This window comes from Mirounga angustirostris, unplaced genomic scaffold (assembly GCF_029215605.1).
Source record: "Mirounga angustirostris isolate CCGP_5_RB_7025 unplaced genomic scaffold, mMirAng1.0.hap1 SCAF_13, whole genome shotgun sequence".
In the NCBI taxonomy this organism is placed as follows: Eukaryota; Metazoa; Chordata; class Mammalia; order Carnivora; family Phocidae; genus Mirounga; species Mirounga angustirostris.
In genome coordinates this window covers 63,015,000-63,032,201 of record NW_026991721.1, presented here as the reverse complement: position 1 = coordinate 63,032,201, position 17,202 = coordinate 63,015,000, and the positions used below count along the sequence as shown (strand labels likewise).

At 43.1% G+C, this 17,202-nt stretch overlaps 1 protein-coding gene across 5 annotated transcripts in view; it reads left to right on the top strand.

Annotated features, from left to right (window-relative positions):
• Positions 1-14,564, top strand: part of IRAG1 (inositol 1,4,5-triphosphate receptor associated 1) — a 125,904-nt gene extending 111,340 nt beyond the window's left edge. For all 5 annotated transcript variants that reach the window (XM_064577094.1, XM_064577093.1, XM_045894142.3 and 2 more), the window contains 3 exons: positions 6,288-6,407; positions 7,984-8,118; positions 12,992-14,564. In XM_064577094.1, coding sequence (XP_064433164.1) covers positions 6,288-6,407; positions 7,984-8,118; positions 12,992-13,235 — 499 coding nt within the window. In that variant the 3' untranslated portion in view covers positions 13,236-14,564. The remainder of the gene's footprint in view (positions 1-6,287; positions 6,408-7,983; positions 8,119-12,991) is intronic.
• The last annotated feature ends 2,638 nt before the right edge of the window (positions 14,565-17,202 follow it).

Below are 17,202 nucleotides of genomic sequence, written 5' to 3'. Positions count from 1 at the left end.
TAAGAGAAAGTGAGATACAAAATTAAGAGCAGCAAGCATTGACCCCAAATCAGAAGCAACAATGAATGAGGATCAATAGTGGCATCACCATTCCAAGAGTTTAGAACCAGGAGAGACAGGGACAGAGTGGGGATTGAGACAAGTTAAGCAATAAATTTAAGGAAGGTATCTGTAGCTCACTCTTTTCTAACCAGAGAGACTACCATGATTTTTACCCATGCTGTGGCTGACTTGCCTATTGGGAATATACCCAGCCTATAAAGATGGCTGCAAAAAGGGGAGGACATATTCAAAAGAGGAGGGATTCTAACACTAACAGTAGCTTCCCCCTCCTGGATTTATGAAAGGTGCTAAGTGATTTCCATCTGAATTCATGAAACTGGAAATATTAATAGATTGCCAAGAGGCTAACATTGAGACAATCTGTGAATTAAAATAAATTCCTATCTTCTGTTTCAACACAAGTACAGTCAATTCTAGCTACCTTCTCCATATTGTTAAAGAGAAAAAAATGCATTATAAGTTAATATACATTGCTTTCTCGATTGTTATATTTAGCTTGATTTAAAGTGATTTCACATTTCCCTAAGTATACAGTGACCAGGCAGGAAGGGAATTGGCTAAGCATGTGAAAGATGATAAGAAGATCAAATTACCTGTGGCGAGTTCTCAAGCAAATACCTGAGAGCTGATTGCACTGCCCAATGTGATTTGCGAGAATTCTGAGTGTTGCTATTGTAGGTCAGTTCATAGTAAATTGTTCTTCACTCAGGGAAGGTCTAGGGATATGCAGAATTAGAAGAAAATATACAGAGTAATATTTAAAGTTAATCTTAAAGATTAAAACAGAATAAAGCTCATGATGAGTTCCATAAATAGGAAAAGCTATTTATAGACTTATTCTTTCATTCTTTTGACAATTAATCACCAAGGTCTAGGTTTCTAGAATACACTCAGGAGTTCACAGTCTAATGGAAAAGGCAGATGGGAAACAGCCTATTATAATACAATGTGATGGATGATATCTTAAGGAAGTACAGGTTGCTAAGGCAACAGTAGACAAGAAAATGAGCACCTTAACCCAGATTTGGTATAGGTGGGGAGGGGTGCCTCAGAAAATGTTTCCTCTAGGAATTTACTTTTAAAGTGAAACCTGAGGGACGCCTGGGTGGCTCAGTTGGTTAAGCATCTGCCTTCGGCTCAGGTCATGATACCAGGGTCTTGGGATCAAATCCTGCATTGGGCTCCCTGCTCAGTGGGAAGCCTGCTTCTCCCTCTGCCTGCCGCTCCCTCTGCTTGTGCTCTCTGTCTCTCTCTCTGACAAATAAATAAATACAATCTTTAAAAATAAATAAATAAAAATAAAGTGAAACCTGAAAGTTATATAGTGAACTGGAGGTTAACAACATTCCGGGCTCTGAAGTGAGAAAGTATGGAGTAGTTAAGAAATAATAAGATGATGGTGATAGGGGTGCCTGGGTGGCTCAGTCATTAAGCGTCTGCCTTTGGCCTCAGGTCATTATCCCAAGGTCCTGGGATCAAGCCCCGCACCGGGCTCCCTGCTCAGCAGGAAGCCTGCTTCTCCCTCTCCCACTCCCTCTGCTTGTGTTCCCTCTCTTGCTGTGTCTCTCTCTCTGTCAAATAAATAAATTAAAAATCTAAAAAAAAAAAAATGATGGTGATAATTACTATTATTTACAGCATGCTTACTTTATGCCAAGTCCTGTTCTAATTGCTTTACATTAATGATCTCATTTAATCCTTACAATACACCCATGAGGTAGGTATTAATATCAATATTAACTATTAATATTAACTACTAATATCCCTATTTTATAATATGTGGAAATAAACTCAGAGAAATCACTTGCCTGATGTTACACAGTAGTAGATAACAGAACTCATGCTCTTAACCTCTTAATAGACACTCCAACTAGAAGAATGAAAAGAAGTGCAGTATGACTGGAGAAAAGAGGATGCATTTAAGGGCTATTTTTATAAGAAGTCTTTTTTTAAAAGATTTTATTTATTTATTCATGAGAGACAGAGAGAGGCAGAGGCACAGGGAGAAGCAGGCTCTGTGCAGAGCAGGGAGCCCAATGTGGGACTTGATCCCAGGACGCTGGGATCATGACCTGAGCTGAAGGTAGATGCTTAACCAACTGAGCCACCCAGGCGCCCATGAAGTCTTGTGAGCTATTTTGAATGACCTGGTGACTGGCTGGGCGTGAAGTAGAGCGTGGGATGGGAGCAGAGGGTGTACACAGAGCAGTTCACTGAGTGATTAGCAAAGCCGTGGATGTGAATGATGCACGGAATTAGTTTCATAAAAGGGGCAATTATAATGATATATCACAGAGAAATTTTCACTATAATCTCTAAAATAACCATTTTTCTACATTTTTGAAGCAGCCAGGGTAAATTGCCTAAAGGTTTTGTATGACATCAAATATGTATAGCAAACTCCCCTTTGCTGATAATATTCTGAAATGAATTAGCCCTCCATCAACTAGTAGTGTACCCCAGGAATCTTAGATTGAGTAACAGGAGTAAGGAAGGTCTTCTAGCTCAGTTCCCCTGGGCTGAGTGTGTCTGAGGTGATCAAGACATCACTGAACCCAAAAAGGTAAGATCTGCCCACTGGAAAGAATTGCAGTCACTTTCAAATATTGTTTACCACATGGAAAAAAAATAGACTCTAACATAACTCCCAGTTAAACAATACATTTTGACTGAAGGACCCCTCACATTACTGAGAACTAAGCACAATGACAAACAATTTTGACCCGGTGGACATGAGAAAACAATGAACCTAACTTTAATGAATCATCCCAGAAAGAAAGCACGCAAGATTTCAGGCTGGTAATAGATGCCAAGATCCATCTGTGTTTGGCCCAGAAGTCTCTAGGTGGGCACAGGCTGTGCTCAGCTCCACGTTTACAGGCATGAATAGAGATTCCTTCAGCTCAACCCAAACACTGGGTTATCAGGAAATAGCCATTTACAGAAAGGACCTGCCCACTTTACAAGATTAATAGGCAGACTGGATAAGCCACAGTGAAGTCAGTGTAACTCAACAAACACTTAAAGGCACTTACTGTATGCTAAGCAAAATTGTAACTCAAGCACAGTCTCTCTCTCTCTCTCTGTGATCACAGTCATATGGAGGAATGGATAGGTATATAAAACATAAAAATGCCCTCTCTCTGAGTTCTGCTGTAACAGAGGCGCAATGAGGACATGAGTGAAGGAGAAATCAACTTTAACCAGAAGGTGTGGGAGAGGGGAAAACCCTGGGAAAGATCCCACAGAGGAGAAGGTATTTGAGCTGAGTCTTAAAGATACACAGCAAGAAACTTCCAGGTAGTTAGAGAAGATATATAAGGAACTATTAGCTCAGTCTAGGGATCAGGAGATAACAGCAAACATTTTACATATTGTGTGTTTCCCCTACTTTCCCACCCTACTTTCAGTATTAAACTAAAGGCTATCCCAGCCCATCTCACATTCTAAACAAGCACCCTTTAAAAAAAAGCATCATAAGCCATGGCCCAGCCTAACAGCAAGAATAGCTTCATTCAGCAGATACCCTGGAACCCCACACACCACTCAGAGCCCCAGGAAAAGACTTCTACTGAAAGGGAGGGCTCAAGGAGGTGTGAAAAATGCATCTTGACATGAATTTGGAAGATCAAGGTGAGAGTCCCAGCCAGGCCCACTGAGTACCAATAATGTGAACTTAGGCAAGTCACTTAATCAACCTGAGCTTGGGTTTCTCGTCTCACAGATGGGATAATATCCTGCGTGGGTGGCAATTAGTGTAGTCAAGAGCATGGGCAGGTGTCAGATTACACAGGGTCAAATCCAAACTCTACCACACACTGATTGTGTAATCTTGGGCTGTTATTTAACCTCTCTGAGCCTTGGTTTCCTCACCTGCTAACCTGAGCACAATAGTATTACCTATCTTATGGGTCATTCATGAGTCTTAAGTGAAATCTTACCACAGAGCCTGATACATAAGATAAATGTTAGCTCTTCCTATCATTGGGAGGATCAAGTGAGGCAATGTATGTAAAAGCATGTTAAGAACTGAAGCCCCATAGGTGAGTGAGTTGGACAAGGTGATCGATATAACCTGGGACAGTTGGGCCCTGGACAGAAGATCCTTATGTTAAGGGGTCACTGAGATGGGCTTCCTGGCTGTACCAGGGAAAAGTTTTAGTCTCTAGAGAGCAGTGACCTGAGGATAGTGGAAGTTTGGGTTCCTCTGATTCTGAAGTATCACAGTAATATAAATCATGTTCTCCTTTAAAGATATAAATAATCACCTGGTAATTTATCAGCTTGGATTTTTTTATGGATCAGGTTTGGAAGAACCTCAGATTGCTCCCCAAATTTACCAGTAAATTTATTACATAAGTAATAGTGATGATGAGGAGGATAAACATCATTTGTTGAGTACTATATTCCAAAAAGTTTACTTACATTTCTTCGTTAATTCGTATACTACCATCATCAGATACATATTATTACCCTCATTTTACAGTTGAGGAATCTAAAGTTCAGGAAGTGTTAAGAATTTGCACGTATTGCAGCTGGAATTTGAACTCATGTTTGCCTCAGGCAGGTTCTTTTCCTCTACACTCCACTGTCCTTCATACATATTTGTCACTAACCTCTTAGGTTATTCAGCTATAGATAAAAGAAATTAAAAGGCTGATACCAATATTTCATTTCTAATATATAAATATATTTCATAAAAGAATTGCTTTCCCTGCCCTTGGCTGTAGCTATGTTTTTCTGCTCTGTTCCAATCATTTGGACAAATAGGAAACTGCACATTAGGCAAAGGTCACATGGAAGGGAGTAGATAATATAATTTGCAAAAGGAGAAATGTTATGAATAGCTGATATTTTTAGAGTGTTATCTTTCTTGTTCACAATGGGTTTTGGTTTCCAGCCTGATAAAATGTAAATTTTACAAGGTCTGAGGAAAACTAAGGGATGGGAAGATGAAGCCAAGAATGAGAAAATATAAGGCTCACTGGTAGAGCCCGAGAGGTTGGGGAGGGTAGCAGCTGCAGTCCTTCAGAGTCCTGGCTGAAAAGCTTTGCTCACTGTTTTGCCTTGTTTGAGGGCTCCTCCATGGCATGACTCCCAGTGGGAGTCCCAGACACCTTAGGTGGGCTGCAGGATTTATAGGGAAGGCATGACCATCAGGATACTTCCTTTAAACTCATGCTTCCGTACTTCAAATGGACTCCCAGCACTGCCTAGCCATCCTACTATGATTTTCTAGCATATTTGTTTTCCCCCTTCTCACATGACTCATTCACACCTTCCCCTCTCTTCTCAAACCTTCCTCGGCCTATCTACCTCTCACTCTTGGCATATGACCTTGTCTTCCATTTTACAGAGAAAATTTAAGCTATTAGATAGGAGCCCTCTTATCTTCTTTCACCAGATGGTGAAAATTCATCTTGTCTAAAAGTTAACTACTGCTTCATTGCCTCTTTTCAGTTCCTCAAATATCTCTGCATCTTTTGTGTCTCAGGGTCTTCCACATCTGCATTCTCCCCCTAGGATGATCTTCCCTCTGCTATAGATATAGCTGACTTTTCATCTTTCAGGTCTTTGCTCCAGTTAAACCACCTCAGAGAGATCTTTTCTAACCACTCAATCGAAGTAGATTCTCCCCTTGTTACTTTCTGCAGTGCACAGAGTTTTTCTCTTTCATAAAAGTTATCACAATTTGTAATTAACTACATATTTTTTTCTTTCCTTTTTTTGGGCATTCTCTCCTGCTAAGCTCCATGTTGGCAAAGACTATTTCTTTTATCATCTAATGTATCCCCAGTATATTACAAGGTACCTGTGACTTAGTCAGTACTCAGTATATATTTAAATGAATGAAGCAAAAGATGGACTACAGGAATGGAATGACTGACTGAACATTTGGCCCACCTCCATCTTCCTCACCTTAGTGCTAGAGCGCTCCCAACAGTTGTCTGTCCACTTATAGCATCTCGTGGAATAAGAGTAAAGGTGGATTTGAGTGCATGAAGAAAAAGGGAGCTAGCACATTATTTTATGTTTGGAGGTCTAGGAAGGATTCTTGGACTACAGCCTTTATAAAATCTTGTCTCAGGGTAGAAAGATTGAAATGAACTCAGTCTAGAATGAGTTTCCTCACTTTCGAAAAGCAATCAGGCCAAAGACATGGTTCGGTTTTCAGACACCCAATGTGGCTGAAAAGACACCCTGTACTTCCCTCTTCTCACTAGTGGAAAGACAAATGGGGACCCAGATTGTGAAGCCTCTGCTCCCATGCCGACTTTGAGTTGCCTGGAGGAGATTAACCAGGAGACCAAGGCTAGGATGGAGGAAGAAGCATACAACAAGGGGTGAGTCAGACTTTGTCCACCCTGAGGTCACCTGGTAGGTCTCAGAAAATACTTTCCCACGGTCCTTTCCTGTTTCTTAGAGGATTTAAGGAGGCAACCAGTGGCCCTAGGACCTCCTCACCTCAGTAAAGAACTACATAAGAAAGGACAGTACTGGGGCGCCTGGGTGGCTCAGTTGGTTGGGCGGCTGCCTTCGGCTCAGGTCATGATCCTGGAGTCCCTGGATCGAGTCCCGCATCGGGCTCCCTGCTCGGCGGGGAGTCTGCTTCTCCCTCTGACCCTCCCAACCCTCCCCCCTCTCATGCTCTCTCTCTCTCAGTCTCTCTCTCAAATAAACAAATTAAAAAAAAAAAAAAGAAGAAAGGACAGTACTGTTCCACAGGAAGGACAAGAGGAAGCAGGGTGAGAGGGTGTGGTTAGGCAATAATTAGACTGCCCTCTTTTTAGGCAGAAAGCCACCAGAATGCCACTGCCCAGAATGGTCTGGCAATAGGGCCCCTGGGTGGGTTCCTCTTGGTGGTGCCTGAGGCTTCCTGACACATGCTCAGAGGAGTGATGTTGCTCTCAACAATGCCCAGGAGCAGCTGTAACCCTACTTCCTAGAACTGCCACTGCCATCCCTTCTTTCTGTAAACTGGAGTCCCCCCAACTTCCAACTGTCCCCTTTTCTGATTGAGCTTCAATAACACCTTTGGCCCATTGTCAGTCACTAAGGGGACAGAGTACAAAGCAGGGCCCAAGCCCAGCCAGGTAGAGAAGTATTTCTGACCAGGCGTAGCATCCTGAGCTTCTTCTTTCTCCACAGCTCCTGAAGGAGACACAGCTTCCCATCGTTATAGAACCTGTGGGCTTCTGTGTGGCAGCCATATATACTGCAGTGGGGTTGCCCTAGCCAAACTGTGCTTGTCTTAAACATTCAGCTATAGGACAAGCAAAAAGAGTACTGATCCTGGGAGAAGGGCATCAGAAGGGTATCTCTTGGGGAAGGCTATCTTTTCACCCACAACTATCTTTGATACTAAGCATGCATGGGAGTAAACACCTCCAGTGGCTTTGTAAACATTTACTGAGTACCTTTATAGGCCTAGTATGTGCCTGCCACTTCCATAAAACTTCCCAATAAGCCAATGTGATGGGTATCACCCTTCCTAGGTCAAGCTATATGCCTGGCACTTCCTCAGAACATTCCCACACCCTGTGAAATAGGGGCCACACTTTCCATTTTATAGGTGAAAAGCTGAAGTACCCAGGTTACACAGAAAGCAGATATACTGCTCTCTCCACTGAACATTTTGTGGGATAAGAACCCAGTCAGGACTCTGCACCCACACTTTTTCCCTGTCAATTTTGCCACACATTCACATATAAACAGGAAGGATGACTGAGGAGTGAGGGGAAATTGTACTGACATAAGCCACCTTGGGATTCAGTAGAGCTTCCCAGCTTTTTCCTGTTGTGTAGAACCACAGGAAGTGTTTAATTATTGGAGGTGTTCAAGTCCCCACCTCTAGGAACTCAGGAAAGGATGCTCTGTGCCTGGCCTTTCCAGACTCAATTGTTCCTTTTTGCCCTGCAGATACCAGGAAGGTCTAAAGAAGACCCAAGAGCTTCAAGACCTGAAGGAGGAGGAAGAAGAACAGAAGGGTGAATGCCCAGAAGAAGCTGAAGAGGCAGAAGAAACTGAGGAAGAGGAAAAGGACCAAAGAAGCAGGTTGGAGCCCTTGCCATTGCTGAAATGGGTCACAATTCATTTAATTGCACAATATCCCTAAAGGTGCCCACTCCAGGGCAGCAGTGGGTCTGGGGCCCAAGTGAACAGCTAACAGAAACCAAGGAGGGCACTCATGTTGAGGGAGGAGGCAGAGGAAGGAGCCAAAATAGTTAACAAGGGGATTTTGCAAGATCTGGGAGGTCAGAGGTGGTCAAGAGTGAGGCCAACAGCAATCAAGAGCTCGTGGGAGCTGAGAAACTACAAAGACCCTGACTGGAGTCCCCCCTAGCCCAGCCACAGTTAGCTCATTTCCCAACTATCCCCAGGAGCCAAGAACCAAGGTCAAGGGAGCTGGCCTGAAGCCCTAGTGGGGGTTTCTTACAGGAACAGGGGCAGAGAGAACACATGGGGGTAGGGAAAACTCAACTCATTGGCAAAGGCGAGTCTCCAACAGGTTCCATGCTGACCAGATAAGCTTGGATTTTCACTTGGATTAGAAATACTTGGGCTTTTCTTTTTTAATATACTCTATATTTCAAGTGTATTTTTCCCTAAATAGGGGAAAATATATAACATGTAGATAAAGATAGTATAGCTCCTGCATTTTGTCATACCTGTGCCCTCATCAGTGTCTTGGATTTTAACCATAGCCCCAATTCCATACATTCTGTCTTACTGTCACTATTAGTTTTCAATTTTGATTTTTAAAAATGTGGTTATAGAAAACTTGGAACACTTCAACAAAGTCTTTGTTTTTAGAACCCCAGGCTATCTTGGAGTCCAGTGTGGCTCCAGCCAAAATGATTATCTAATCAGCTGCTAAACTTGAAACAGGGTATGTGTCTGTGCCTCATTGCTGGTAGACTCAAAATCACATGCATGCAGTGAATAAGGTAATAAAATGAAGATTAGATATGAGATGGATATGCTTCAAAGCACATAGGAACAGCCAATAGAGCCCAGCTGGAGGAAGATTCAGCCAGAGTGAGAGGTCTCAGCCTACATGGGTCAACCCTAGTGTTCAAGGGAAGAGCGGTCTAGGAAAGCTGGAGAAAATGCTTCACTGTTGAAAGCAAACCTATGCTAGGATGTACCACCTCCCCTAATGAAAGAATCCCCAAGTTTTTACAATGAAAGTACAGTCCCTACTCTAAGCAGCTGGATCCTATTCTCCTTACATCGTCTCTCCTTCTTGGGGGTCCTTTGTTCTTATATTTTAGAGGTCACTAACTATCTACTTCCCCTTTAATGCAGTCAAGCCCGGACCTGGACAACAGCCCTTTCTTTGGCTTCTTTGCATATAGCTAAGACAAGCTAGAACTTCTAACACTTCCATGTACTCAGAAAGAACAAAAGAGAACTAAACAGAATACTAAATGGAATATAAACAGTCTAGTTTACAAAGCACAAGACTGGAATCCTTATCTAGCTAATTTGATCTCAAATTTGAGCTGCTAATCACAGTTCCCTCCTTGTGAAACCACAGGGAAAGTAAGGCTCTCTGTCCAGCTCCTGGTCCGCAGCACATAGCAATGGCTGCCTTTCACATCCATCGTCCAAAAGTATCCTCTTGGTCCTGCTGATCCTGAGAGGCCTCGTTCTCTCTCCTAACCTTTGCTTCCTCTCGGATTTACTTTTTGATCTTGAAAACATGCCTGTACCTCAGGTGATGAATACCAGACATCAGCACATAGAAGGGTCCTCGTCCTTCATTACAGGGGTGTAGCTTCCCCTTTTCAGGCCCACTACTGAGGCATCATCTTCTCCGTAACAACTGACACTGCTAACATATGAACTGCCCGCTCACAGTTATAGGGTCCCTTCCTCTGTCACCAAAGCCAGACTGGTCCTAAGAGCCTGTTGTCTTTAATGCCAGGCAATCCCTTCACTCATTCCTGAGTTCTGTAGACACACCGTTGCCTGCAGGCACCTGCACTCAAACATGATTTTCCCCATTAAATTTTGGCATTTGCCTGTTTAAATCTGCTCTATGGAGTTTAGACAATATTAGGCAGATTCCTTTACTTTTCCAGTAACTCTCAGAAAGCAGAAGTCCTCCGGTCAAGTTTAAGTCCCAAGAATAATCTCATTTCATTAATTAAAATGGCCAGTTCCCTAAAATAGTCAAAAGCCTGAACTTACAAAACAAAGATCAACCTTCTTTTTTCCTGCAGTTTGTCTGCTTCAGGAAAGAAGTCTGTAGTAGGCAGGGGGAGTGTGGCTTCTTTCTCTCTATCCCACTTGCACTTCTACCCTCTCCTCCAGTTTTGCCAGTGCAGCATCTGACCTCTCTAGGATCAATGCTAGGAAAGGGAACTGAGATGAAGGGGTTGGGAAGGTATTACTTGAATAGATTGTGAGCAGGCTCCAGGGCTTGGCAGGGGTTTAAAGCTGACTTGCTGACTTTGGTTAGTGTGTTGCTTTATGGGACCTCTAGAGAAAACCACTCCTCCCATCTCCCAGCACACACATTCACACCATGGCCGAGGTCCTCTCAGCTGCTGGTGCCTTTATGAGATCAAATGCATGTCTTCTAGCTAGCCACTTAAAATCCCTCTCAGTCCTTGGGCAGCTGGAAGTATACCTTCACTGTTCAGCTTCTAAGTAGCATTTCTGGGCAGGATCTGTGATGCCCCATGTCAGCTCTCCTTCTCCTGACTACAATCAGTTGGGGTAAAATGTGTACGTTTGGCTCACTATTGGTAGAAGGACAGCTTTCCCTATCATGGCCTACAACTCTGATGCCATCAAGCATGTCAGCAAGATTCTTGCTCTTCCAACTGCTCATGTGTGAGGCACACACCAGTCCACTGTGTCCCTCAAACCTCAGCATATCGAGCTCTCCAAACAGCATCTCTGAAGCCCCTCTTCCCTAGGCCCAGGTGAGAAGGAAGCCACCTCACCCCTCCCTATGGGAGATCAAAAGTCAAAAACTGATTTCCACAGAGATTCTAATTCTAATCTAATTCTATTTCTAACTCTTTCATAGGCTAGAAATGGGGGACCAGTTAAGGTTCACAAAGCCAGACCTTGACCTCCTCTTCTGCAGTCCCACTTCAGAGTGGGGTGACAGTGGGATTTTCTCCACTCTAGCAGCTTGTTTTGGAGTACAGAAATACAGCCCCAAAGAAAGACTGCATTTTAGCATCCAATTATATCTAAGTAGAAACTAAAGAATCTAAACAGGGCTGAAAGAAAATAAGCTTCCATTTCCAAGTTGTCCCTTCCCAACAGTTGTGAAAATAACCAGATTTTCACCTCAGCTAAGTGCTCACTGTTTTGCTTTGCCTAACTGTTCCTGAAACAATTATCAAATGGATCCCATATGGAAGAAAAACCAGTTGGTACCTTAGCATCTGAAGCAGGCACTCTGAGCCTCTGGTCCCTTTCCAAGGAAGGTATTGTTGAGTCTTTCCATCAGTCATAAGGCATCTTTTTTCTACTAACTAAATTAGAGCTGTCTACTTCTCAGCAAATGGCCTGCATATTGCAGTGTCTATGTGTGCCTCCAGATCTTCAGAAAGCCCTCCTGTCATTTTCCTCACCTCCTCCATTTTTAAAAATAGATGAGGGATTAGAATAATCTCAGGAAACAAACTGAGGGTTGCTGGAGTGATGGGGGGCAGGAGGGATGGGGTGGCTGGGTGAGAGACATTGGGGAGGGTATGTGCTATGGTGAGTGCTGTGAATTGTGTAAGACTGTTGAATCACAGACCTGTACCTCTGAAACAAATAACACATTATATGTTAAAAAAAAAAAAAGAAGAAGAAGAAGAAGAAGATAGCAGGAAGGGAAAAATGAAGGGGGGGAAATCGGAGTGGGAGATGAACCATGAGAGACTATGGACTCTGAGAAACAAACTGAGGGTTCTAGAGGGGAGGGGGTTGGGGGGATGGGTTAGCCTGGTGATGGGTATTAAAGAGGGCACGTACTGAATGGAGCACTGGGTGTTATACGCAAACAATGAATCATGGAACACTACATCTAAAACTAATGATGTAATGTATGGTGATTAACATAATAAAATTTTTAAAAAAAGAAATAGGAAAAAATTCTAGCCTAGTGAAAGTGTCCAGGATTTCACTAGAGAGCTTGAAGAATGGACTCTGCAAAGCAGGCCATATGACCAAATGTTGTTTCACTAGGCCCCAAAGAGAGAGGGAAAGTTGAAAGGCAGTTGGGAAGAGAGGAAGAGGGAAAAAGGGAGTGAAGCAGCCAAAAAATGGCGGGGGGGGGGGGAGATGGAAGGGAAGGAAGAAAGAGAGATAAGGGAGAGTAAAGAAGGGAGAAAAAGGAAGAAGGGAAATTAGGGAGTGAAGATTACTGGGGTTGAGAAAACATCTGGACTAAGCCACTGGGAGGTTGGTTGCTGGAGGCTACTAGTCCTCTGGTTGCCCCTGGGATGGTTTGAAGTGAGCTCTTGAGGTCGATCTGGTTCCTTGTCATTTAGCATTGAACATGGAGAGTTTTCTGGGGTTTTAGGACAGTTCTTCTACTCTGAACACAGTCAGATGTGGAACTGAGGACAATAAAATATACGTCAGAACATGAAGGCAGGGGACAGATTAGAACTTGAAACTGATCACTAAATACCACTAAGTGCAGAAAAGATGCTGGTCCCATCTGCATGCATGGGAGTGTGGGTCAGCCAACCTTCTGTCCTGGGGATTGAGAGAGTTCAGATATCAATGAACATCTCATGAATAGATGAGGGCATGTATGAATGAATGAATGATTAAACGAGTAAAAGGAGTGTTCTAGCCCAGTAGCTCCCAACATCAAGGTTATGGACTGGTGGCATTAAAATCACCTGGGGAAAAATTTTAATGTGCCTAATATACTAAACCCTTCTCCTATTTTTTCATTTGACAGCAAACTTGAAGAATTGGTTCATTTCTTACAAGTCATGTATCCCAAACTGTGTCAGCACTGGCAAGTCATCTGGATGATGGCCACAGTGATGCTGGTCTTGACTGTTGTGCTGGGGCTCTACAGTTCCTATAACTCTTGTGTGGAGCAGGCTGATGGGCCCCTTGGGAGATCCACTTGCTCAGCAGCCCAGAGGGACTCGTGGTGGAGCTCAGGACTCCAGCAGGAGCAACCTGCAGAGCAGTAGGAAACCTGACACCCAGTCAGTACCCTGCTCCAGCACACAACTGACTGCCCTTTCCCCAAGCATAGTGTTTCAGGCCAGGTGTGGGCATGGTACTGCTAGCCCATTAGGAAATGAGCAGGGTTCTTTCACACTCAGCACCCGTGTGGGAGCTACGCATACACAGAAACTGATGTTCTAGGAGGATCAACAAAACTGCCCTTGTAAAGCATCTGGTGAATTAAGTCACCTTTATGAAGGAACTCTAATAGAAGGGAAAGTCATCTGCCCCAAGCTCAGATGGTTGGGGAAAATAAAACACCTTCACTGCAGGAGATAGTAAGAAGCTCACTCTCCCTTCCCTTTTTTCCTCTCTGTAGTCAGAAATAAAGAAGAATTAATTATTCCCAAAGGCTAACACTGACCCTGATGATCAGACCTAGAATTTGGAGTCACAACATGAATATCATCCCATTTCCATCTCATCCTCACTGACTCTCCTTCAGCCTCCCCTCCTCCCCTTTGGAACCAGAGTTTCTCTTTACAGAAGTAGGAAAGGTTTCTCAGAAAAATATTTAGGCTGAATTTAGGCCAGTGCTTGGAATGAAATGGGAAGATGTGAGTTAATATATATGCATCTGTATCCACACACAACACATACATACACACAGCATGCATGTGCATGAAGCCAACAACCTTCCAAACATGTGCTCTCAGTGTGTGTTCTGGATAAAGCCAACCCACAGAATTTTCACTAGGTGTGGGGCAGTCACCAGGCACCTGTTCAATGAGCTCTCCACATGGATTTAAGATGTTTGAAAAACACTGAAAACTCATGGTTTCAACAGTGAACTTGCTGGTCTCCATTTCAAGTGCTAATTCTAAGCTGTTGTACAACACAGTCTATTCCCTATTTGTCCTCTCCTATTGAGAGCAGTTAACCCACCTCTCAGGTGAAGGAGGAGACACAGTGTGCTTTCAGCTCCTGTGTGCCCACATGCAAATGTGCAGTTGCACCTTAGTGCTTTAGTTCAAACGGGATTTCCAACCCAAGTATGTTTCAGAGCATTCATAATTGTTTAGCATAAAACTGAAGGAGCACATCTCATCTCCAATTTGACTTCTCCCTCCACCTTTACAGCCACTGCTTTCATTCATCCCTCATCAGTTTTGGGGGGTGTTGGTTTCTTAGGGGTTTTATTGTGGTTGTTCTGCTCTTGTTTTTGTTTTGTTGTTGATGTTGTTTTGTTGCTAACATTCATATAGAACTTACTATGAGCCAAGCACTGTTCTAGGTATTATATAGGTATTAATTCATTTTATCCTCAAAAAAAAAAAAAAAAAAAGGAAAAACCTATGAGGTGCATACTAATCTCCTCATTTTCAGATAAGGAAACTGAAGCACAAAAACACAACTTGCCAAGTACATCCAGTTAGTAAATTATGGGCCTGGAACTCAAATCCATACAGACTGGCCCCTGCACAAAATTGCCTTTTCCAGTGGTCTCCTAACTGCATGCCTTACATTTCAGTCCCACTTTCCCAAGTAGCCCTCCAACCACTCCAGATTATTTCTGGTTCCCAGACTAAATCATTTTCTCATAGTTCTGTTCCTCTACTCACCAGTTTTTCTTCTGCCATTCTCCTCTTTTCTACTGGTTACTCTTCAGAACCAAGTGCAAAAATTATCCCCTCCATACAAGCTTTGATGACCTCGCTCCAACTCCCTACCATACCCCACATAATAGGTCACACCCTCTTCTGTACTTTCTGACACTTTTTAAACATCTTAATTATTGACAATTGTGACAGTATATCACAATAACTTTTTTGTGTTTCTATCTCCCCTACTATTTTCCTCAAAGACAAGAACAATATCTTACCCATTCTCTGGGATAAGTACCTAGCATGGTGGCTGATACATGGGAGGGTATCATTAAATGCTGGTCAAAAGAACAAGTGAGAATTCAAGGTGGTAGAGAGCAGCCTAGAGACAGCTGACATTTTGCACACTTCCCAGTCCCAGTACCATCACTGCCACTATCTCAATAAGAAAAATATCTTTATTAGTCTCAACTTATTCTATTATTTTTCAGTCTACTCTGGGAAAGAGCAGAAATGAGACCTAACTGGAAACACCATTTCCAAGCTCAAGGACTGGGCTTGATGCAACCACTCCTTTCAGAAAGACCCACCTAGATCAGCCCTACTGTAAAACAGCATGTTGTTTTAAGGTGGGGTGGGGGGCATCCTTTACAGTGGCTGGAAAACCACTGTGAGTGAAGCCCAAGCCAGGGTTGAGCAAGAATGTGCCATTAAGGTAAAGAGGTGCAGATCAAGGCAGAGGGACTTTGGGGGCCTGGAAGGATGGTTTTCCCTGATGTACCAGGGGTCTGGACACACTGAAAAATCTTTTAGGCCTTCAGAGTCACAGGCAGGATGTAAATGGAGCTCTAGAGACAGTAGCTGTGGAGCAGGACTCTATACAGGCAATGTCCAGTCTCAGCCTCCCTTAAAGAAGGACGAGGTTGAGCTGGCTCACTGTCCCCTTGGCTACAGGGTTCCTACCTTTGTTACCAATTAAAACAAAGGCAGGAGAACAGCTACAGTGAGCTCCTGAACCTCCCGCTGCTCCACAGAAAAGCCTGCAAGAGTGCTTCCAGACATAGGCCCTCACCCAAAGTACTCTGTAAGAGAGGTTGAAGAAAAGAAGAACTGTAACAGTAACCACATTTCCAAGGGCATTCCTGAAAAAAGTACTCATCAGCATTTCTTTTCTGAAAAGCAAAGTTTGATCTGAAGCAGGTGGAATGTTACTAAAGCATCAGTGAAATGGAGAGAAATGGACCCTGTCTTTCCAACAGTGATATTGATCTAAAATAAAAGTTCCCCTCAAAATGCCTCTGAAGTCTGACATTTCTGCTTAGCCCTAGGACTCTGGGTGCTTATCTTGAGTTTCAGTGATGTGTAGTTTGTGTTGTTGTTGATATCACCTCCTTAAAGGGCCTTCACTTTCTGACTGCCACAAAATCCATATATATCATTCTCTGTGTACAGCCTGGCAGAGTAAATGGAGAGGGAGATACTGGATTTGTTTATCACTGGCTGTCAGTTCCTAATGTTGTTAAACCTCACACAGGTGTGCTAGCATTGAACTATAGAGTGTCACATACCTGAGTTTGAAAATAAAAGCACATTTCCAAACCATTGGCAGTAGCCAAATGCCTCCTCATTTTATGGAGCTAAGCCACAATCTTGCCCCAACTCTGAATTAGATCCCCTTAGATATTAGTGCTTCCCAGAACCAAGCCAAAAGTCCCCAGCCCTTGGGTCACTGTACTATGGGCTACCTCTTAGGGGTTGGATTGTTTCCTCTCTTTCTTCTTCATTCCTGATCTTAGTTTCCTCCACCTTCTCAGCTTACAATTTTTTTTCAGTTGTATAATATAATGATTCAACAATTCTTTTTCTTTTTTTTTTAATATCTCATTTATTTTAGAGAGAGAAAACAGCATGAGTGGGAAGGGTAAAGGGAGAGTGAGAGAGAACCTCAAGCACACTCCCCCCTGAGCACAGAGCCCAACGTGGGGCTTGATCTCACAACCCTGAGATCACAACCTGAGCCAAAACCAAGAGTAGGATAGTCAACCTACTGCACCACCCAGGTGCCCCTGATTCAACAATTCTATAGATTTCTCAGTGCTCATCAAAATAGTCTCCTCTTGGAGCTCCAGTGGCGTAATGGGTTAGCGTGTGGTACTTATACAAAATAGTGTCCTCTTAATCCCCTCTACCTATTTCACCCATCCCCCCACCCACCTCCCTTCTAGTCACCACCAGTTTATTCTCTGTATTTAAGAGTATGTTTTTTTGTCTCTTTTAATTTTTAAAATTAATACATTTTTGCTGTGCTAGAGACTGCTGAATTTTCACCAACATGATTTCCACAGCTAGACTATATTTTTCAGTCTTTCTTTAAAATTTTTTTATT